Here is a 24,460-nt window from a genome sequence, read left to right on the forward strand (position 1 = left end):
TTCGTGGTGCGAGGGCTGTCATAAATATCTGGGGATACACATATGCAGCTAGGACGACGGTAAAGGCTGCAGGAACTGCAAAAGGGCTTGCCAACAGAATAGACATGCTTGCCGCTGCTTTTTTTGAACGTTTGCTTCTTCTTAGCTGACGGTTATTTGACGCGCTTTGGATCTATTCCGAAAATCCCGCCGTCGTGACGTAAGGGCTGTGATGTTGCGCATCTTGTCGGCTTTCCTTAACTTCAACTCAGCAGCGTCCTAAATAAATCGCGTAAGTTGCGTAGTAAGTAAAGTTATGTTACATTAATGTGCTTTGATGACCACTTTTCTGTTGCTTTGAGACAAAATAACCGCTACTGGCGTGACCATCGCTGGTGCATTGAAACTTCCGGCTGGCAATTCAAAATGGCCGCCAGAAAGAGAACGCAAGAGGAGAAAAATTTAAAAACTCTTCGAGAACTTGCTGCATTACCTGCAAATAAGCAATGTTTCGACTGTCATCAGCGGGGGCCAACGTATATAAACATGACTGTCGGATCGTTTGTCTGTACATCATGCAGCGGAATTCTGTAAGTGTTTTTTTCGCTCTTCTGAGCAACATCACTCGAGAAGTATGCGTAGTTAGGGCTATATGTTCTGTCTGCCACAGTGTGCCCTTCATTCATTTTCCTTTGGAGTGCGCGTAAGCGTGCTCGAGGAGACGGCCGTAACTGGTCCGTGACTTGTGCCCGTTGCAAGTATCAGTAAAGTGGGCGAGTTGGCCCGCTGGTCATGTAGGTGTATCGCCCATTTGGCAAGGGATCCTCACCGGATGATGTAGCTGTGATTGACTAATCACCCGGGAGTTTCACTGTAGGTGTAAATGACATTCTTATGTGTGACCTTCAGTTACACGGCTCAGCAACTGACGTTTTGTTGAACTGCGAACGAACCGATGGAGGCGTGCAGTGAGCGACCTTCTGAGCTCAGAATTATCGGTTGCTGCTTGCGCTTTCAGCGATTGGAAGGTCGACCGATAATTTGCGAATTCCGAGTGCTGCTCTTCGCTCCGTAGTCACTACATTCTTTCGTGTCAGTCTTGTGCGCATATTTTCCAATATCCGCCAAAATATTTCATTTAGCATTGTTTATGTAGAGAAAGCTTTAAGTTTTCGTAGGGCATACGTAGCCGCATAATTGCGGCGTAAACTGCAGGCTCTACCTCTTTATCGGTAATTGGGTGCTATGGATAAAGGAAGCATGAAGCGGAGGCCTTGTACAATCTACCGGTTTCATCTGGTGATAATCACGCATTGTGAGTCGTATATTGTACTGGAACGCACCATGATAGCTGCGGCTGGGATAGCATTTTAATTACACTCTGAGCGAGACACTTCCATAGTGGCTTGGCTAATTGGTGTGAAAAAAGAATAAACTTTTTTTTTTTCATTTAGACGGCACCACACGTTGTTTAGTTGAGCACACTGAAACACCAGCTGTTCAATATATATCGTGAGCATACACGCGGCAAGGCAGGCCACCTGTAAAGGACCTTGCCCCGAAGGTGACATTTAAGTTTACGTTCGAACCGCTTGCATGCGCTACTCTGTACACATAAAGATGTTTTTTAAAGACTGTTACTGAAATAATTCACATTGCTTTCTTCTTCAAGAACACTTCACTGCCCATTTTATTTTTCGCTTTGAAGCTGTCTAGTTTCTAAGCTGTGTGTAAAAAAGACTCGCACTGTCACTACTTAAAAACCTTGCACATCTTATTAAATTGTTTGATATGGGTTAAATAAAAGCCGCTGCAAGCTGGGGTCTCAAGAATTGAGTGAATGGGAGGGGCAGGTTGTTATGACCCCCCCCCCCCCCCCAAACTCATGTGTGCTTAAATTTGGCAATTGCCATCTGCTTCAACAAAGATTTATCCCAGTGGTCTGGTAAAAGCACAAGGCACTCACGAGTGCATGCCACACGGACAAGGAACATGACATTAAGTGCCTAGTGGATTTTCCAGACTGCCATGCAGATACATGTAATGATGTGAATATTGTATGCCATCCACGATTTGCCAACTTCTCACAGCGTGCTTAGCAATCAAATGGCTACTCCAGCTCTCAACATTTCTTCTGACCCTCACGATGCTAAACAAATATGCAACAAAGCAACTTAATTTAATTGTGAACATTTATCCAAAAATAAGTTTCTTTTAGCCCTTCAGGAAATGTCAAGGTTGCAGTGATTTTATTTGACAAACTCTGTTCAGTGTTTTACTTGAATGCTATTGCTTTGGATTCAAGAGCATGTTACAATTAAGCTATTGACAGAAAATATCAATGCCTCTTAGAGGGAAAACACTGGTTGAAAAAATGCTTGTGGCATTGATTACATTTTTAACCAATGAAAAGCATTAACTTGCAAAAATTATAATTTTAAGATAACTTTGTGTTGGTTCGTTGTTGCATTTAATGACATGAAAAATACACGTGGTGCTTGGTCTGCAAATAATGGCATAGAGAAACATATATTGCCCGAGGTGCTTAATTGCACTCGCTTTGCCTGTGCAGTGGAGGCATAAAGGGTCAGGTTCCGATTTCCACCACACTACTTTTATTGTAAATAGATTGTATTTAGTTGACGTTAGCTGTGCAAGCTTTTCCGTTCAGACTTTTTTTTACTTCCAGTGATTTATGAACGCATTACCCTACTAAAAAGAATCTTATGTTGTAGTTACAAAGCAAATACTGTGGCAGACAACCATTATCTTGCTTCCTGTGGCATTTCCTGTCTCTCCACGTACGCTAAATGCCATTGTGTGGCTTTTCGTGCTGATGGTTTTATTTTCTCCCCTTGCAACATCTTGCATGGCCGCATTTGCTTTATCTCTTTTTCAGGCGAGGTTTAAACCCACCACATCGAGTGAAATCCATCACCATGACAACATTCACACCTGAAGAAATAGAGCAGATAAAAAACAAAGGAAATGAGGTAAACATGAAAGCTCTTATAATGCGTCACTAGAATAGTATGTCTGCATGTTTGGTCCCGAAGCTGATGTTACATAACACACTTTTGCAGTACAGTAATATAGAGAAACCTAGTGCAACTATAATTATTGTAGGAAAAAAAGATATAAAGGTTGCAATTTCCTGCTTTTTTTTTTTCTCTCTCTTTTGTGTGGGTGTGTGTGTGTGCGTGCGTGCGTGCGTGCTTGCAGAAAGCTTGATCTTCTGGACCTGACTTTTTTGCATTGTTGGCCTTGAAGCATCTTATAAAGGAATATAGCCATGGTGACTAGATCTCGATGGGAGCAAAATGCAAAAATGCTCCTGTAATAAGATCTAAGTGCACATTAAAGAGGCCCATTTGGTCAAAATACCCTGTGTAGGACATGCTACTAGTACATAGCAATAACAGCAGCAGCGAGGTACTTCGATTCTGTTCTTGGTAACATGCAAAGCAAATGCAGCATGAATTCAGGATTTGTGCATATGCCTTTTGAGTAGAGTATATTCGGTTCAATAGTGTTAGCATGGACAATGTAGCAACCGTTTGTTTATCATAGTCTTACATGCACATTAATCCTTTCAGAGGCTAACTGATTCTGTTGATTTAAAACTTGCCTCAACTGCATTTTCTACATTAACAATTTTCAATCCTTTTGTGTGTTTTCTCATGTTTAGGGAATGTGGACTTCATGCGAAAACTCATGCAGGAACATCAGATATGAGAACATCAACTATTTCATGTCTGGCAGGCTTGAAAAGTACCTGTCCAGTCACTGGAAAATTGTGCCTGGTGCAACTAATTGTGAAAAACAATGAAATAAGTGAACGTACTGCATACACTGACATACTCATGCCGAGTAAAAATACCAAACCGTGCTACATTCCCACTCGTCTTACTAAAGTATTTTGCACATGGTATTCAAACTCGCAGCACAATTCCAGTCAGAAGTGTTTTAAGATATATGTGACACTTTAAATGTCATTACTTTCATCAGTGCCTTTGCTGTCGATGCAGAACCTTGGCATACACAATCGTGTAAACAGCGCCCCAAGGGTTAAGCTTCCATGCTGTGACATGAACTTTACTAAACCATACACACACATTGAAATTTAATGAGGAATCTCTGTAGAAGTTGTGCACCACCATATGTAAATTACGGGAAGCTTCTGGTGTTGCTAATTTCAAAATTCTGATGGCCACCTACAGATATTTTGTTAAATTATACAGATAAGAGAAAAATGTTCAAAATCTCTAGCTTTTTGTCTTGTACCAAAAGGCATGTTTTTGTTCACTTCTTTAGCATCATTTCCATAAACTGACAATGCCTGTCGTGTACATAAAGCTTCTGTTGGTTCTTCAAACTGCTTTGAGTTTATTATTGACAAATCCTTATTTGCAAGAGTTGAGGCAGTGGTACAGACATGAAGACAGTGGGACTAATGTCTTTTTTTCCTTGAGGAGCCTGCACTAGTCTCTTCACATTACATTTGCACTTGCACATCTAGGATTTCCTTGCACAGCCACAGAAAATATTTAGTACACCGCCAGTAATTTCCCAAAATTTGACTCAATTAGTAAATGTGTGCTTCTGTGAAAATCCTTTTTCTGTAACCTTTGAGAGTTGGCACATAATTTTTAACTTTTATGTAGAAATCTTTGGTGTTCTGTCTCAACAAAGGATCTTGCATTGCTGTTGAGAGGAGGCTAAATTACATCATTATGACATAGCATATACATAAAGGACTCACTGGTTGTGAAATGGAGCTCGTATGTCTAAATGAGTGGGCCAGTCGTTTGTCATGTCGACTGTGATCTCCTCTGCCCACTCACGACCAACATGTGTGCAGTACTGCAAGTACGTGTGGCTGGGCCTGTACGACTCTCGCTGCCCCATGGAGCCGGACTCCAGAGACGAACAGCGGACACGGGACCTGATGATCCAAAAGTATGAACGCAAGCGCTGGTATGTTGACCCTGAGGTGGCCCTGCAAAGGATGCACGCAGACCAGCAGCAGCAGGGAAGAACAACAGCACAGCAGCAACCGCAACCAACACCACCACCACCACCGACCAACCATGTGCCGCATTCCAACTCTGCTGTCATGCCCGACACGAAGCCATTGTCTAGCCTCTTGGGGAAGAACAGCCTCCCTCTAGTCATTCACAAGTCCCAGGTGACCTTCAATGACCAACTCAGATCGTTCAATATTCAAATAGAATCAAAAGTGTGCATGTGTTTTAAGCTCATTATTGCAATTTTCCTTCTCTGAAGTGTGTCATTAAAAGCAGCTAGGGTAAATTCAGGACTACAAAACTAAATGCGAACAACAAATATGATGATTGGTGACTGAAATTCTGGAGATGATGTTTGGATGAAAAATTAAAAGGGAGAGCTTGTTTACTTTCTGTGTGCAATAGTACATATATTTTAGGTTCGGTTCTATACATGTGTTTTTCACATCAGCTGTCATAAACTAGGTGGTATGGAAAATGGCATAGCCCTTCATCAGTGAGGTTTCAGTTATTCTTAAATAAGCGCAATATAACTAGCAGTGTTGTGTTGTTCATTGGGTAAGCGGTAGTTGTAACTTCCAGCCTCTTTGCACACATTGTATTTCTTTAATTATAGAGGGCTTTAGATTAGGAAACGCCATCGACTTGGCATATGCAAGAACGCGAACTCTGCTTTGATGTGACTGGGACCTAAGCAAAAAAAAACGAAGACAAGCCGTTTGTGTCTCCTAACCTAAATCTTTCTATTGCCGTGGTGCACTGTGAAGCTGTTTAAGGATTCTATCTTACATTGCTGTATCCCTGTGTTCCTTTCACAGCCTACGACTCCTAGTTCTGCAACTTGGCCAACACCCATTTCATCAGCTGTTGCCACAACGACAACCAGCCAACCTATGTTCAAGTCAAATGTCGACATTTTTGGCACTTTCAACAGCGACCCATTCAGCTCAGCCTCTGTCAACTCTACACCTACAGGTTAGCATGACTGCATTCTTCCATGTGTGTTCTTTTACTGTATTAGTTCTAATGCAATTACTAGCTCACATGCTAATGTTGTGCATGTATGTGTTGTTTTCTTTAAAGGGACCCTGAAACGATTTTGACGATTTTGTACAAACCTACTGAGTTTTTAGGGTAGGTCCTTCTGATCATTAAGTGACACATTTAAGTGCTTCGCAATAAAGGTTGTAATTTATAAGTTTTAAAGATGTGCATAGTTACTGATCGCAGCGGTGTCGCTCCACTGAGTTTTCAGCCGCCCAGTTCTCGTAGTTGGCCCAATTGACATCAGTTAGGCGAGCTATCTGATTGGACAGCCAGGTCGCTTTTATGGATAATTTTTCCAACTTTATAGTGAACAAATGTTGTTCGTAATAGTTGGAATGTTTGTTAATCTGTTTTTTTTTTTTTTTTTTTTTTTTTTTTTAATGTCGCAGTCTGGCCCGAAACGCGAAGCATCGATTGTGATTGCAAATTAGTAGACAGCTTTATGAAGTAAGGATGGTAGTTTTATCGGCCGTATAAACTTGCAAACATTCAATTACTAAATAAATTAACAAGCATGGTGTCAGCGTGCAGGGCAAACATGAACATATCACACTTGATGAGCGTGAACACTCACTGTCAAAAGGCTGGCGTGAAGAAGCGCGGCAGCAGCAGCGAGTGAAGTGACCTTCGAGCTGTCTATCGCTTCAACACAAACTGAGCGGCGAGAACCCAGTACTCACAAATGTATGAGCTGTGGCGCACCTAAACTCTGCCCCTTGCATTGCTTTCAAAATAAGCTCCGCACAGCCACGTACTCCGCAGTTGCTGCTGGAGCACCCCCCCCCCCTCCCTCCTTCCCGCTTTCCTCCCTTGCCCGCATGAGATTGAGCGTGATCGGTGACGGTGTTATCGCCCTTGGTCTTTATACGGAACATTGCAGCGACGCCGATGACAAGAATATGCTTGGAGTGTCCATACAATTTTTATCACAATAAAATTAACAGTAACAGAAAGAGAATGCACAACGACAATTTATCACTACACTCAAGTACTTCCGGCATGCAGCAAGTGTCGTCTGCTTGTGTTACGACGTTCTCCGTGTTGACACGAGCTGTGCGGTCAGTGTTGGTCTCGAGCTTTCTTTTTGCCAGCGCTATGGATCGCCCTTGTTACGTTGTGGGCTGCAAATCTAGCGATCAGCGATATGTCAAGCTGCGGCATCGTGTTCCTTTGCAAGACAACATGCGAGCAGAGTGGCTGCATCGGGCTGTCTGTATTCAATCGGCAACAGCATCTGCACGTTTACAGCCGTCGCTTCACGCTGCAGGATTACTACCACAATAAAGAATTTTAGCGTGCCCGGTATTTGGGTAAGCGTAAGCGCAGCTGGACTGGGCATTTTACCGAATGAACAGAGGTTGCACGGTGCAGCCACCAGGTAGCACAGATCTCAGCCAGACAAACACAGAGTTAATATGGCAGTAACCAAGTGTTTTGTACTTTGCTGCTGATGTAAATTTTCGGCACGAGCGTAATCATGAACACATTGTCTTTATATATGTTTAAAATGTTTTACACTTTGGTTACAACAATAGCAGCTATGTGTTTGGCTGGTTGAACTCTGCGCCACCAGTTGGTTCCACTGTACTGGCCACTCAAGCCGCTCACGTTTACACTAAAGCCCTTTCATCACAGCGGTATTAGTATAGAGGGGCTTTAGTTTACGCCTCCGCCCATCTGTGAAAACACCCAGCTCGCCTGCGGTTACCGGAATATCGGAAATGCTCAGCACTGGGCGATAGAACGCTCGCAACGCACACTGCTTGGATAGCTCTCGCGGGGGATCAACAGCCAGGCAGCTAGTGGAGAGGTTGAAAAGGCTTCGCGCGCTGGCTCCAAGACAACCGGAAGTAGACAACGTGACGTCCCATCATGACGCAGAGCCAGTGAAGGTGGAGCTTAGCCCCAATCACTAGGCGAACGAGTTGAGGAGAAAGAAAACATGGCTAAGGAGGAGGGTAACTTGTAGATTCTTCACTTAAATTGTGGCGCTAATGTTTTACTGTAGCTGTACCCCACGTGTCTACAAAATTTGTCCAGACCGTTTCAGGGACTTTTTAAGGTGTGTATTGTGGTAACAACCGTCTTCCTTCTCTTTGTGTTTTGTTGTAGTTCCTGCAAAATCTGCAACATTTTCTGCAAATGGAAACTTTGCAAATTTCGACACAGTTTTTTCGTCTGGTAAGCACAGTGTCATTCTTCTTTCTTTGTGTGTACACGTGTGTGCAAGCGTGTTCTCGCAAGGGCATGCTTGTGCTTGCAGCTTTATTTCTAAAATTCATTGTGCTCCTCTTGCATTGGCAGTATTGGATCACCTTGCCCTCTTGCATGCTTCTTCTCTCTTTGTCTTAACAATGTGGAACTAAATCATGGCTTGCATCTTGCTTATTATGCCCTCTGAAAAGTGGCAGACTTTTGTTCAGGTAACTGCAGTGAGCAGCATTTCTCTGCTGAATTAAATTGAGATGACAGAGTAATGCAGCTCATATTCATATGTTTCAGCAGCCATTAGTATTTGTGTTTGCGTTCTTTTTTTTTTTCTTTTTTTTCTCCCCACATGGCAAGCAATCAAGTATAATGTTTTACCGTAAAGCACTAACTGTGCTGTGCCGTGGTTGCTCAGTGGTTATGGTGCTGGACTGCTGAGCACGAGGTCGCGGGATCGAATTCCGGCCACAGCGGCCACATTTCGATGGGGGCGAAATGCAGAACACCTGTGTACTTAGATTTAGGTGCACGGTAAAGAACCCCAAGTGGTCCAAATTAATCCGCAGTCCCCCACTACGGCGTGCCTCATAATCAGATGGTGGTTTTGGCACGTAGAACCTCATAATTTTTTTTCTTTTTTACCAAGAGTGACCTGCAAGATCTAAATTGGCAATAGTAGTTGGGCTGCATGAGCTTGAGTGTCTTCTGAGAGGTTTGTGAGCCTTCTTCCATCTGCAGATAAAGCATGTCACCTTTGTACCCAGAGAAGATCAGCGCTGTCCAGTGCCCTTCTGCTTTGTCATTCACAAGACCACATCTTTCTTGTGTGGTGCTCCATGCACTACCATCATTTTATGCACATAGTGCTTGAAACAATAGAAATTTATAGCTATAATATACTTTCTTCCAGCCTTGTTATCACTTGCAGTGTGCCATGTTTATCCAGATGTTAATGTGCATTCAGTTCTTGTGTGTTTTCAGTAAAGTAAATGAAATCTAGTTATGGAGTTTGCCTTTCCAAAGTAACACGCAGAATTTTCATTATCAGAAAAAAGCTGCATGATTTGCCTTCATAGAACAGGAATTCATTCTCATTTAACTCTTATTCTACCATGGGGAAAACGGGTGCTTTTTGTATGTTACGGCAGATGTTTTTTTCTGAAGTGACTACTGCACTCAGTATTTAATGTAATACATAAACAGAAAGCAAAATGAATGCACTTTTCACACATGGAAGTTTTATTAACGAGATGTATGTCATAAAAAAGATATAAATTGTTAAAATCAAGATTGTGCCATAAGATTGAACAACCTTTATAAAGACACGCTTGTATCTACTAAGAAAAAAATGTTACGAAAAGTATGAGATATACAAAATGTATTGCCATCTATTAGGCACTATCTCTGAAAAAATCAAAATGCATTGCACAGGTATTCCGCTACAAAATTTTACTGAAAGCCCTACAGATGGGTATGCCGGGCTGCGGCCGCCGATGTTCCAGGCCAGTTTGCATCTTCGTCGCTTTCAGACTCAAAGTCCGACAAAAAGTCAGCGTCCTCTATGATTCGCTGCTATTCGATGTATCGATAAGATCAGCCGCAGAGGCAGCGGAATCGCTATATCTGCTATCTCCCGAAGCGCGCGCGCGCAGTTTTCGGAGTCGGACATTTTTGCGTTCTGCTTTGACGATCGCGAAACTTCGGAGCGCATTTAAAAATCACTGCTTGGTGGGAAAAAAGTGAACTGCTTGGAAAACTAAAATATAGTTTCTCCTCTTTCACGTCCGATGGCGCAATGTGTCCTTGAGCGGCGCGGAAGGTCTCGAAAGCAGCGTTTCAAACCATCGACAGCGGGCAGGCCATTTTTTCGTTCTCCTTTGACAATCGCGAAACTTCGGAGCGCGTTTAAGAATCACCGCCATGCAGGAAACAAGCAAACTGCTTAGAAAACTAAAATATAGTTCTCCTCCTTCACGTCCGATAGTGTGGTATGTCTGTGATCGGCGCAGAAGGTCTCGAAAGCGGCGTTTCAAACCATCGATAGAGTGCTAACGATGCCCAGTGGGCGCGGTATGGAAAGAGTTAATCTCCATCATTGTCACTGTCAGACTACGCTTTGTCACACTTAGTGGACCACACCATGTATAGTCTCTGTGCCATTCATTGCATTTGATATTCCGCATTTCATGAACTTCACAGCCATCACTTCACCTGTTTTGTTCAGTGACACAGGTCCCTAGAATGCCAAAAACCGTGACGTGATCCTGTTGCCACTAGCGTCGCCATGTAAAGTAACTGTTCTTTTGAATGTTCTGTAATGAAAGCAGCACATTGTGGTTGCCTACCTACGCAGAGATGTGTTCTGTCACCATCTTGCAATGACAGTGGCGGTGTTGCTTTATCTGCATTTTTGGCAACCCACCATGTTGGAGTAGCAGCTTTGGCATTGTACTGCTAAGCCTGAGGGCATGGCATCAGATCCCGGCCCTGGCGGCCGCACTTCGGTGGGGGCGAAATGCAAAAACGCCTTGTGTACCATGTATTGGGTGCACGCTAAGGAACCCCCAGGTGGTCAAAATTAATCTTAAGTTTCCCCACTGCGGTGTGCTTCACAGTCATATTGTGGCTTCGGCATGTAAAAACCCAGAATTTGTGGCATTGGCTGCTGCCATTGCCCGTTAGAATTGGGTAAATAGAATTGGCTGTAGAAGCAACTTCATTCCTGTTAACAATAAGCAATAGTACCCTACCACGCACAACAACAGGCTTTCTCAACTTTCAGGAAACCAAGAGCAAGCGCCTGCTGTGGCACCAACAGGCGTGACAAACAATGTCAATAGTAACCACGTCGGCGACACAAGTGGCAGTGGCTTTGTAGCCTCTTTCCCACAAATTTCAAGTGCGCTAACTGCAGTGAGCACGCCATCAACTGTGACCCTGTCCGCGGCTGCCGGTGGAGGAGAGCCGCAGACCAAGGTTCCTTCGGCGGATCGATATGCAGCCCTGGCCGATTTGGACAACCTGTTCCACCAAGAGAGTCCACAGCCACAGCCACCTCTACAGCCGCCCCCGCCACCTGCCTATCCTCAGGCCTCGGCATTTGCAGTGCCTCAAGGTGAATTGCTAACTGATAACACATGCAGCACAGACTAAGGCACTGTGCTGGCAGATGTGATGCTGCATGCTTAGGGGCTGTCACTATGTCTTGTTTAAAAATTTACAAGAGCAAAGTTACTGTCTCGAGGGTTTTTTTTTTTTTTGTGTGTGTGTGTGTGTTTCCTTTGTTTGTTTTTTTTTCCTTATAGCACACCGAATTTTCTAGGTGCAGAGTTTGATTGCAAGGGCTCATCCGTTCATCACAAAAATTGACAATAATTCGTATCACTGATGCTTAGGGTGGTGCAGTAGACAAAGCCGCATTGCGATCGGTTGCCAAAAGTGTTAGGTGACAGGATAATAGGGGATAGAAAGTGAGAAGAGACGAAGAGCTCTGTGTGACAGCAGGGGACCAAGCTCATTATCTTGTGTCGAATGCGGAGAAGCGCAAATTAAAATAGGAAAGGACAGTTTATGTGGTGTGCATCCAGCTTTCGATGACATGTGCGCCCAGCTTTCAGCAACACGGTCATCGTAGGACTTGCAACCACTACGCCAAGCTAACTGGCACATGCGGCGGCAATTTACGATATCATGTGACCACTGCCTTCAAATTTTTTAATATGCAGCGATGCCCTTGTAAACAAACATTAAAAAGGGTTATAATTGGCGATTTTCTGCGCATTCAAGGAATTCTGCCACGACACTGTAGTTACAGGGTTGGCAGCTATTTAATAAAGCAACAAAAGCTGTATAGAAAATTTTTGTCTATAGCCCTCTAATGAGATTTGCAGAGATTATCTGAGCGAAGCCTTGCATGTAAGAAAAAGCACGTGAACAGCTGTGTGAATGCGCAAGTCGGAGTTTCATGTGCTTCTGGGATCACTGGGGTGACGGCTGTCCCATCTCTCTTATTGCAGCAGCAGCCGCGACTCCCTCCAACCCATTTGCAGCTGCAGCTCCGGTATGGAACATGGCAGCCCCCACGCAGTCTGCCAGCACAGCATCAGCGTTTGCAACACCCAACCCCTTTGAGGCCGTGGCACCCACGGGAGGAGTCTTCGGAGGCTTGGACGGGATGGCTGGGGCTGGCAGTGTAGGCGCAGGTGCCTCTGTGTTTGGTGGTTCTCCCAATGGATTTACCTTGGCTGGCACACCCCCAATGGTTCAGCAGAAAGGCATCGGCTATGTGGGTTGGGGCAGCAGCGGACTGGCCGCAGCGCCTGGTGGAATGGTAACACCGACAGTGGCTCCTTCAGCCTGGCCAGCCATGGGCAAGGTGGCGGGCCCCATGGCCACAGATTGGTCGCAAGTTGGGTCACCAGCAGCAGCCAACCCTTTTCTGGTGAGAGCAAAGGCTGTGTAACCTGTTTTCAGTGACTGCCATTTCATTTCAAGCAGATTACAGGCACTTCATCTGTAATTGCATATTTGCCCTGCACAGATAATGTGAATCTGTAGATTCCCTATTAACTTATGCCTTGGGCTGTGCAAATATTCGAAAAGTTCTAATGTTGTCGAATATTATATTTTTAATATTCGTATTCAATTCGAAAAATAGATTTTTGAATGAATACGAATACATTTCTGGTTTTGCAGATGCAAACACAGTTCTTAGCGTTTGTTTCTATCTAATCTAAGAATACTAGAGTGATTTTGTGCCGACTCCGTGCCGCCTGCGAAATTTCGCCTGTAAAGCACACTTAGCCATTAAATGTCTAAACATTGCGGGAAAGCCAGCCTCTAAGTAGCAAGGGGCACGAGTTTGCGGATAGCGAGGGTGCGCACTTTTGCAGCACCACCTCCAGCTCCGGGCTTAATGCTTGACAGCAAGTGCGATGAGTGACGACTGGCACAGGGCCAAATGCCGCCGAGTTTACGGGTATTTGATGCAGTATAATAAGGCACAGGCTGACGAGGACAGCTAGTGGGAATTACTAAATTCTCGTTAACATGAGCCAAGTACACAGTATGCTGGGCCACAGTATAACGGCTTACTAGTCCAGTTTTTTAACATTGGCAATGCAATTGCCATGTTCATTACAAGTTAACCCAACTTGCTAATAAATGCATGTGCATATCATTATTCGATATTCGAAGCTAAGTATTCGTATTCATAATTTTTCATATTTGCACACTTCTACTTATGCCTGAAAGGGACTTTGAAATCTACTCTTAGAAGCTCGGTTGAAGAAATAAATGCACCATACTGAATGAATGTGGCGCCAAAGAAAGGTCTCCAAACTGTTCGGCTTATCGAGAATTCAAACTCGGAGCGCCTTAGAGGTCATCCAACTATTCTGAGTTTATCACTATAACTGATAGAAGAGGGGTCAGCATGGTTACACAAAAAAAAGGAAAGAAAGAAAACTGGACTCTTAATACACATACAGTCGAATCTCGATAATTCGAACTCGAAGGAGCCTGAAAATTTGTTCGAATTAAAAGAAGTACGTATTTTAGAATTATTCGTGCACCATAGGACGATGCATGAACAGTGCGAGTCGTGAAATATCGCGGCGTGCAAGCGCATAGCGAGCGAGGGCCATGAAACTGCCCACGCCGGCCAACGCTCGCTTCCCGATAATGGCAGAAAACGAAACTTAAGGGAGTGGACGGCGACGGGCGCACACGGAGACCATGGAAGGTGAGGGAGGAGGGCGCAGGAAAGCAGATTCGAAATTAACGGTCGTAAATGCTTTCGCGTTCGAATTACCGGGCGTTATTACCCATTGGAATACACATAACTTTGACGGGACCACAGCGTCAGTTCGAATAAACCGGAAGTTCGAATTAAGCGTGTTTGAAATAATGAGATTCGATTGTATTAAGAAGAAGCTTTAGCTCGGCAGCTCTTATCTACATACATGGGAATGAAGAAATCGTTTTTCTTGGCAACTAATGCACCGATTTTGACGAGGTTTGTTTCACCTACAAGAAAAAGTTATAATCTGGCAATTGTATGAAGTGTATTTTCAGTTTACGCCTTAAATACTTAACATTACCTTATATTTCAAAATTTTACATAACTGAGGTATCAAGTTTCCATCTCTGCAACCCGGAATATAAAATAATATAAAATATCACCATTCTGTAAACTGCCCCTAAAAATGCATGTAAATTTGACAAAATTGATGTATTATAGATACTGTAAAATTCCGAGCAAGCGCCCCCATCCGTGCAGGAGTGCACTGCTAATTTCAAATTTCCGCGCCGTTCTGGGAAAGCGCCCCCCCCCCCCCCCCCTCTCACTCCGCACCAACACTGGCCTGCCACATTCAGCCCACGAAAATAATGGCAAATTCGGCAAATCGCACCAGTGCGCATCGGGGTGCCCCGATGAGCCATTTCACCTAATCGATGTGCACGAGCGCCCCAGTGGGCGCATGTGCACATCGAGGCGAACTGCGACTGGCGACTGTAGTTCATGGACCGCCGGCCGACGGCGACGTCTGCCTCTCACACGGCACAGAGGATTTCTCTGTGGCACAGCGACGTGACCACTCGGCGACGGAGGAGTGGTCGCGGCTACGCTCTGGCGTCCCCGGCAGCTTCACTGCTGCTAATCACTCGCCACCGATATCGTCGCTAGGCCTTTTCCAGTTCACTTCGAATCTAGCAGACGGCGCTTCCGAACGAACTGCCGATTCTCCCAAGCAGCAATGTTTTGTTACCGTTGTTGCCGCTTTACCCTCTCCTCGCAATAATTTGGCACGATGAAGAAAACATGCTGATATTTGCGGCGCCACCAGCTGCGATGCGAGCACGGCCAAGCCGCAGTTCGCTGTCCGCCATCGGTAGCCATGCACTGCAGCTGAGCTTGACTTGTATCAGAACTCTCATTAGTGCTAAACGTTTCACAGTGGACACTGGTTTTTAATAAAGTGAACATTTTGCGTCAGTTTACTCTATCGGACATAATTTTGCCTGGAATAGAAGCTGCATAACCAATGTTCGTTTCGCCAGTCGCGGCGACGCGTCGGGGCAGCGTGGATGCGCTCTTTCTGTAGTTCTTTCGGTGGTTTTGAGAGTGATAACCACCACTAACAAATCTTTGGCTTAATAAAGTTCATGTTCAATAAAATTTGAATGCCATTCCCACTGCGCTTCTTTTTTTTTTTTTTGGCCGGAAAATTTTGTCGTTGCCATCTTGAATTTTGGTGCCGTTCCGGGATAGTGCCCCCCCCCCCCCCTAACTTTGGCAGTAATTTCGACTTGCTTGAGGGAGGGGGCGCTTGCTCGAAATTTTACGGTAGATCTAAAATATACAACTAATTTGATAATAGGCCTTTTGCAAAACCCTCATAAGCATTGCAACAATTTTATTTAAGCTGCGAACAGCAAAATTTTGGGTACAAAGTGAATTCGAATGGAGAAGTTTGAGTGTGAATTGAATACTTTTTTTAATACTTCCAAATTAAATTACCGAAGATATGTACTGCAAAACAGGGCCAAAAAAGCAAATTTTGCGGGAGTTTGTACTATTGGAGTATTGGACTGTCCAAAAAAGAAAGTCCAATACAGCTGTTCACCTGAATGAACGGCCCCGTGCGCCGGCTGGACGCTTGTTGCGTGGGAGACCCTACAGTAGCTGCATGGAGCTTTGACAGGCGTTTCACTCTGCAGCATGAAGTTTTGATACTCGGTGGCGGAAACAATGATTTTTTTCCCTACCTACCTGTGGTCAATAAAATGGAGAAAAAGCGACGGCAACGATGCAAGTGGCGCAACAACGACAGTGCGTCAAGCAGACAGCTTCTCGGCCCACAAGCTTGCCTCAGCCAATGGGCACTGCCGAAACAGCTGGAGCCAACGTTTATTGGCCAGAGCTTCGGGATAAGGCGATGGCAGCGCCGCCGCAATTTCAACGTTTTTTTGCATCACCCTCGGTGCTTGCCGCTGGACCCACTCCCCCATTCTAGTACACTCTGCCCCTACTGTAAATTCAATAAAACTTCTGTTTAATTGACTCCGGTTAATTCAATTTTTTAATTAGTTCGATCCCAACCGAAGGTTCAGGCTGGTACCCGTGCATTTTTATAAGCTCAAAGATATTTCACCAGTTAATCTGAACTTGACCAGTCAACATGCAGGTGCCTGACCCCTATGCTAACTCCCATAGCGACCCCTTTAGTGGCAGCATTTCTCGGCGAAGCTTAGGGGACGGTGGATGCGTTCAACACATCATCTCTCATCGAAAACGCCTATTTTCGGCCTGCCCTAGAAAGACCTTCAAGCAATAACAGTAGCTCACAATGTCTGAATAAGGCATTTACCAGATTTACTGCTCACCTTTTTCTTACCAAGAAAACTGGGTTGAAAATTGCCTGTGCAGCGATCGGATACAAGACCAAAACCGTTTTTGCGGCGTACATATGCTTTACTGCTTAACACAGCTTTATTGCGGTGAAGCTGACTTTAAAAGACCATACAGAGAAGCTGGTTTAGGGAACCAGCCGCCATTGTGCAACACATAGTAGAACCTTGCCCATATTTCATGCTAAAAAATTGGGTGCACATTGGATTTTTACTTTGTTTAGGGGCTTTGATGTCATTTCTATGTTAGTTTTTTGGACATATAGAAAACAGACAGGCGTTTATTCGGGGGCGTGTTAGAATTGATGGAACTCGACTGTATCAATCTATGCACTTTAGATGCTCTAACAGATGCAGTTTACAGAACTGTGATGTCCATTTTTGGTGCAGAGTTATGAATTTGTAGACTTCATCCTTAAATTTTTTTTTTATCTTACGAATTTTCTGGAATTGTAATTCCAAGCGCTAGATCAAAATTCTGTTTCCTGGTATATACCTCTCTCTCATATGCAAGAGATTTCATTCAAATCGGTCCGCCGTTTGTCTTATAAAGCATTTCTGCATTTTACATGTATTTGAATAAAAAAATCGAAGTTCCTGTTCCTGTTAACCCAAAATTTCAATTTGAAATTGCTGCCTCTAAGCTTCTCCCACCGTCAGTAACCACCATTCTCACCTTGCTTGCGTGATGTCAGGAAGTGTGCGGCTACCACTTCATTGTCTGCTCCAAAACATTCCGAAACCATGTGCGTGCCATGCTGGGCTCTTCTTGCTCGGCATTTTCTGGCACCCTACAGCACAACAAGGGCATTGCCGTTGCATTGGGCTGCAATTCTTTAATTTGTGTGATAAAAGTGATCAAACCAGAGCATGCCTGCAGAAACGATAGCAGGATGACTGCCAAGGACATGCATACAAAAATGAAACATGCGTATACTGTGCACACTGAAGAATGCACTACATTTCATTGGGTTTTAGCAGGTTGATCCAATTTGCCCGCATGATCACCGTGGTGGTTCTGTTTTTTCTTCGACATCAAGTCAAGGCTAGACCAAGCACAGGAAGCGAAAGTGCTGTAACAACCGTAGCCTGGCTTGTGGCTGTAGTGGCCATAGATAGGGGTTTACAGTTTGTTGTTGTATCGAAGCATCCACTTATCACGCATTCTTGGATGCAGAAATTTGGCCTGCGGAACTTCGGTGTTGCAGGCTTTCCCTGACCTTTGTTTTTTACTTTTGCTTTCATACATCAGGGGTGGAAACGCTGGTATGAATGCACGATGTGCCGTTGTTTTGAACTGGCATTGCTTTGACAGAACTGGTGAGTGGTAAAGGTGCGCTTGGCATCACAAGTTGGTGGCTTCACGAGGCGGTGCCTTGCAGCTGGCCTGCTTTTATTTCTCGGGCAACGATTGGATAGGATGCTGACATTTTGGTGTTGCATCGACACATCCAGATATCAAGCAATGTTGTTTAGGCAAAAATCCAGTGTGAGCGTGCGTTGTGCTGCTGTGTTGTTGAACATTGCCATGACATTACTGAGTCAAATCCCAGCCGCCGCGGCCGCATTTCGGTGGGGGTGAAATGCAAGAACACCTCTGTACCGTGCATTGGGTGCACGTTAAAGAATCCCAGGTGGTCAGAATAATCTGAAGTCCCCCACTACGGTGTGCCTTGTAATCAGGTGGTGCTTCTGGCTCATAAAACCCCAGAATTTCATTTCATGGCAGAACCGTGCATTTTTCGTGGGTTATAGTAGTACTTCTACCCGGTTTTCTGGCACTCTGCCCTTGCATGTCTGCTAAAGGAATACTTAAAAGGCAGTTTGCTGTGGCTCGTTCGATAGTACTGTAAGTCCATGAGCCATTGCAACCCTTTTTATTTATCGTATTTTTCCGCTATAACCCGCACTCGCAATTACAACAGACCTGGAAAGAAAGAAAAATCTGTGCATACAACCCGCCTAAATAACTGCAGACAACATTGCTAAAATCCTTGCAAATAGTCTCCGTTCACGAATGCACGACTCGTCCTCGTCATATCTTCGACCAGCGGCCATTTCCTCCCCTCCCCCTGTCTTTGGCGATGCTGATAAAGCTAATTCATACGAGCGTGATCGTGAACAAATCAGTCACGTTACATGTGATGTGAATCGGATCACTTCGCAACTATCATTCGCATGACAGAGGATGTCAGCAGGTACGGAGCAGCCCTCGAATGGGCAACAGCAACATAGTAAACGCAATGGAGTTGTATTGCGTGGACTGAGGGAGCACTGTGGGCATAGGTGATGTACATATAGTCACGTGATACACAATCTGCAAGCTCAAATTGCGATTTGCTTCATGCTGTAAAAGCTTCATCATCAGCTTCTGCTGCGCTAGGACGGCCGTTGAGCGCACCTCATTGTGATCAGAGTTCTAGTTTGCAGGTGCTGCGTGCACTATTCACTAACTACTAAACGCAAAATGGCAATCCGTAAAGAGGAGAATGGACAACCGTGGAGAGGAGAGGGGAGCTTCAACATGCAAGTTGGGGGGAAGGTGGGGTTCCATAGGAGATAACGAAACTCAATGGCGGAGAACTTGGCCCTGAAGTGTGGCTTCACAACAGCGTGACATGAACTGCCGTGAAGCCATACTTCAAGGTGAAATTGCATATAACTCGCACCCTGTCATTACTGGCATTATCGCACCCTGTCAAATTTACTGCTTTTTTTTTTTCTTGCGGGTTACACGCGCAAAAATGCAGTACTTGCAAACTGTTGCATGTTGCTGTTGCACTGTTGCAAAAGTGCATGCCACAGCTGCAATGCGCATACTACAATGCTGACAGCAACATTAATGTGCAAATGACGAACATCCCTTAAGTAAAAATATACACAAAAGTCATCAGATGACAAGGTGACATTTGTGCAGGCGCATTTTTTTTTTTTTATGCCAAAGGCCCAGCAGTGCTACTGCAGCTGTGGCCTCTTTAATAAATGTAAGGTTTTCTTCATAGTGCCATCCTCTGACATTATCCCATGTCCTGTACATTTTTTACATTAAAAAAAAAAAAAAGAGGAATGGTCTTTGGAGCATCTGTACTGTTGGGAGTTGCTGATGCGATTGCAATCATTTGCCTTGCGCGCACATTGCGAAGGGGAAACAAATGAAAACAAGCGTCAAGACGGTACATTACGGCACTGGCCTGTTCTGTCCATGTGAGTTCAACATGCTTTCATACCCAAATGACCTCCACATGCACGAATGCTTGGCATTCGGATGCATCAATGCAGCAACAAAGTGTAAACACCCTATCTAGGGCCATGGCCAGCACCTCCCACCACAGCCTGCGCTACCTACGGCTCTCTTTTTTCCATGGGGCTTGGTCTTAACTTGGTCCATTTCACCGACTAGACTTGACTTCAAAGGGAACAACAGAACACCAACACTGCTGTGATTATCACGCGGGAGATGAGTAATATGACCCACGTACATCACTGCGATGGTCACTTAGGTAAATCGCATGAACTGCAAAAAAAAATTTTTATCATTTGATCACCTGTCAGTGTTGCCAGACCCCTGTATAGTTCAGCTGTTATAAAAATTTCAAGAACAAATTTTCTACCCTATCAAATGCACTCAAATTTTGCCAACTTGTTGCGGGTTGTTTATGGTGCAGTATGCAATTCATAAGTTAAACTTGAAAATTTGTTGTCATGGCCCCTTAAAGCGAGCCTGCTGCAGCCAGCTCAAATTCTTTCTGGGATTAGAGCTCAAGATAGCAAGAATGAATAAGGTAGACAATTAGCAAAAGCAACACCTAGTTCACCTACTAGCCAGCCTTCCTTAGATGGTGGCAATTCATTGTAAAGAAATTAATGCATAGAGGTACGCATATAATTTGATCTTGTGTAATGTGACTAAACAGTCCAGGTGTTAACTATTAATCGGGAACAGTTTTCAGTCATTCTAATTGTGATTTAAGTACGGAGTTAGAGGTCAGAAGATCGTGGGAATTTGAGTAATGTAAAAATTTACCTGCTAAAAGCTGTGGGGACATAGGAACGACAACCAACAATAGTGGTTGCAACAATAAATATCTGAAGGAATGACAACATACTAGTGGGAGCAAACAAAAGGGCAGTTATTGCGCCTTCTATACACCAATGCCTGCTAGCTGAATCACAACCAATTGAAGATAAGGATGGTCGCTAACGAATCGAGGAAGTCTGACTCATCGTTTCTGCATATTGAGCGAATATGTTCTGCTGCTGGTCACAAACGCCTTATCGTTTGCGTGAACAGTTACACGAACAGTGGCACATTCGAACAATTGTGTTTGTCCATTCTGGTGCCCTGCACCGAAGCCTTCTGCGAGACCGCTCCGTGAAGCGTACTAACAGGCACCCAACATGTCCACGCACGTCACTGACCCAAGCCAAAGAGGCTACTGCCTTGTGCGATCAAGTATTCCCACTGTCAGGCGACATTAGCAGAAGATCACACGCCATCTCTGGCACAATTGCGCAACCGCCAGCGTCGCATGTGTGCCATGCGGGGAAGCCGGAATACAGTACACACGAGAGCGATGCGGGGAAGGCAGCATTCAAGGAGCGTGAGAGAGTCTAGCGTCCCCGCAACGCAAGGTCCTCCTATGTTTTGGCCACTGGTTGCAAGAAAGCTGTGGTATCCAGTCTAAAAATTCAGCACACAAAATTTAATTAGCTGATTCTGATTCATCCTGAGCTCGGGTTTTCTAATAGTTAAATCCTCTATTCATTTAATAGCCAAATGCTCCGTAGCTGTCTTTTAAAAGGACTTTGCAACGCCTTTTTAACACATTAAGAAAATGTTTGCAATTTGCAGACGTACTGCCATGAACCTGCAAGCCAAATATTATTCTGCTGCATAGTAGGGAGCCCACGATCATGCATAAAAGATTCTCATTCTGCGGCTATCAGTGGGAGTAGTGCGCCCACTTAATTTGTACCATAATCTGCATCTAGCTACATTCTTATCAGGTCTCCGTTACTCCTAACTTTTCCTCGTGAATATAAAATCACACATGTGCTTATATATATATTGCTTTTTGAAAATTTAATTTGAAAATAGAAATGAGTTGTAAGTCGGCGCTTGTCTTCGTCCCCTCTTGTCCAGTTGCACACTGTGTTTTTCAATCCCAGGGGTGATAGCAGCATCCCAGACAATGACAATGCTAGAAATAATGGGATTTGCAATGGATGATTACAAGATACGACACCAGGGGTATGAATCCGTTGTTGGAAACTATATGCCCACAGAAATGTAAGAAAACTGAAGCAACAAGCCTAGAACTCTAACTCAAGAATAAAAACAATATCACGATTCTGTAGACTGCATCTATTGAGACGTCTAAAGCAGCCAAAATCGACATATTATACACTGCTCTGATAGCTGATAACTCCCGCATCATATTTCTCCGCTTCGGATGCGGTTCCTTTCCTTATTTGACATTGTGTGTCCACGACAGTTGCCCTTACATTGAGTTCTTCCATTGTCTATTGCAGAGTGGTCCCATGCCAAGAGCCAATTCCAGCAACCCGTTCCTCTGATAGCAGGCCTCGTAACCACAGCTGGAAGCATCATCTTGAAGTGGGATATCGACCAGGAACAACGTGCTACTAGGAAGAAAGGGGGGAAGAAAAGAATGGCGCCATTTTTCCTTTCTAGTGCCCCATTTTGCCTAGGTTACATACATAGCTGTGTATCTTCTCGCTGGACAAAGTGAACATGTTTTCGTTAGTAACAGTTCGCCTTCTCCAGCTGCTGTACGCCTGTTTGTTCTTTTTTTTTTTTTTTTTAACTGAGTGCCACGCAGCAACTTCTTCTAGTCTCATTTTTTTGCCACTGAGAGAGAGAGAAGCACGGTCAGTGCACAAAAGCAGGTAGCAAGAGGGAAGTAAAGAGAAAGAAAGAAAACGTCCAGGGCGTTCTATTCTTTTGCTTCCCTTTCTTTTGTGGGCATCGAACATTGGTGAGAAGCATTAGTTCTGTCTAACCTTATTTCGTTTAGCTGCTTTAATACTGTGTTGTTTGTGTTTGTATGTTTTTGTCTGTTGCTTGTCTCCCTCTCTCCCGTTTCCTAGAACTTTAAACCTGTTGAAAGCTTTTTTGCTGTTTTGCAAACATTTTTTTTTTTAAGAGAAGTTGTAGGGGGAGAGGAAAGGATGGATGGATGGATCATGCGAGGGAGAAAGTGAAGCTGGTTGTGAACTGTAGTAGAAACTTTTTTTTTTTACTTTTTCTTTCTCGAAGCTTGTCCGTGTTCACAACTGTGCATAACCTCCAGAAGACATAACTTTACACGGGGTGGAATGGTTTCTCGACTATGCTTCCTCTGTAATCCATATTATTTCTTGCCAGATTTAAAGAAAAAGAAATTATCAGAGCTATTTGGGAAGTCGTCGTGGAGCAAAATTTCAGAAACTCCAAAGTGGGCACTGAAGCCATTTGTCTTCTGTATATTGTTTTTTTTTTTTTTTTTTTTCATAACGTGTGTGATATTTCATACTGTATGTGGCCTGTGTGTTGCTGTTTACAGCAAGCCGAGCCAAAGGGTCATTGTGAAGTTTGCGCATACAGAGATTAATGGACATTAAAGTGCAAAGTTATGAGGCGGTTTCTGGCCCAAGCTTCGCTGTCCGTCAAGTAGGGGACGCCATGCAGGAGAAAACATTTTGCTTGTTCAGACACTTAGCCTCTTCGACAGATGCAAATGGAACCCAGTGATTACAAGCTGTAGTAGCAGATGCCAGGCATGTTAAAAGCTGCTCAGAGCATCCACTTTCTTCATGTACATATTGGAGATTTGTTTTAAAAGATTCTGTATCATATCTGTTAAAAGTACTGGAATCATGAGAATGCTTTATTGCAATTTTTTGTCTGCAATAAATAGCATAGCATGCTTTCATAGAAGTTGCCTCATGCTTCCTTTTCTTGTGTGTGGCGAGAGATCTTCTATGTCATGCTGATGACATGAGCACACTGTGACCCGCAACAGCTGTGGCCTGAAGACACTGCTTGCACAGTATGTATATGTACTAACGGACAAACATTTGTCTTTAATAGCATTCTTTCCACAGTAGATAAGGTTGCCATATGCCAGATCACACCTTCCAAACATGAGCTGCATTCATCCCTTAGAATATGCTTTATTTCGGTGCCCATCAATGGCACTACCAATAAGCTCTTTAATAAAAACTTACCTCATGAAGAATGGCTTGAAAACTAAAAAACAATTTGTGAAGGGCATCGGGCAGTGCTTTGTGTGATAATGATCAGATTGTGGCAAAGAAAAGTGGGTAGGGTAGGGGGAGGAATTCTAATAAACTCCTAGTAAATTTAAGCAGCCTATATTAAGTACGGTTTGTCAAACACATATCCAACTCTCAAAGAAAGCGCCCTCGAGTTCGGTGTAATGCACAATTCAGTACAGGCCTTGTGCATTGTGTGTTGAATCATTTTTAAATTTCATGAATCCTTAACGTATCCTACATGTGTGAGGTTCTCGTGGCTAAACTAATAATCTTAATGCTTCAGTAGCATGTGTGGCAACCCTGCATGCCTCCATCGGGAGTGATGGCTGGATCGACGGCAAAGAATTTAACGGGGCGCTTTAGGTTGCAATGCCAGAGAAAGTGTATGGCTGACAATCCTGTAGGACCTTCTAAACTAGCAAGGGATGCTGGGATTAGGTAGCTCAAACAACTGTTATTGTAGCTATGTTATGTTATTAACATAACAATAACTGTTATGTTATTAT

The 24,460-nt window shown here is 44.0% G+C and overlaps 1 protein-coding gene across 2 annotated transcripts; it reads left to right on the plus strand.

The window, feature by feature from the left end:
- Positions 1 to 384: 384 nt before the first annotated feature.
- On the plus strand, positions 385 to 23,613 carry LOC119442783 (arf-GAP domain and FG repeat-containing protein 1). 2 transcript variants are annotated; one of them, XM_037707803.2, is made up of 8 exons: positions 385 to 569; positions 2,879 to 2,972; positions 4,841 to 5,167; positions 5,825 to 5,981; positions 8,166 to 8,234; positions 11,044 to 11,376; positions 12,278 to 12,702; positions 22,206 to 23,613. In XM_037707803.2, exons 1-8 carry the CDS (start codon positions 406 to 408, stop codon positions 22,248 to 22,250), a joined length of 1,614 nt encoding a protein of 537 aa, XP_037563731.1. In that variant the 5' UTR covers positions 385 to 405; the 3' UTR covers positions 22,251 to 23,613. The 2 variants fall into 2 exon arrangements, with proteins under 2 accessions (XP_037563731.1, XP_037563733.1); XM_037707805.2 differs by lacking the exon at positions 8,166 to 8,234.
- Positions 23,614 to 24,460: the final 847 nt, after the last annotated feature.

This window comes from Dermacentor silvarum, chromosome 2, assembly GCF_013339745.2.
Source record: "Dermacentor silvarum isolate Dsil-2018 chromosome 2, BIME_Dsil_1.4, whole genome shotgun sequence".
Lineage (NCBI taxonomy): Eukaryota > Metazoa > Arthropoda > Arachnida > Ixodida > Ixodidae > Dermacentor > Dermacentor silvarum.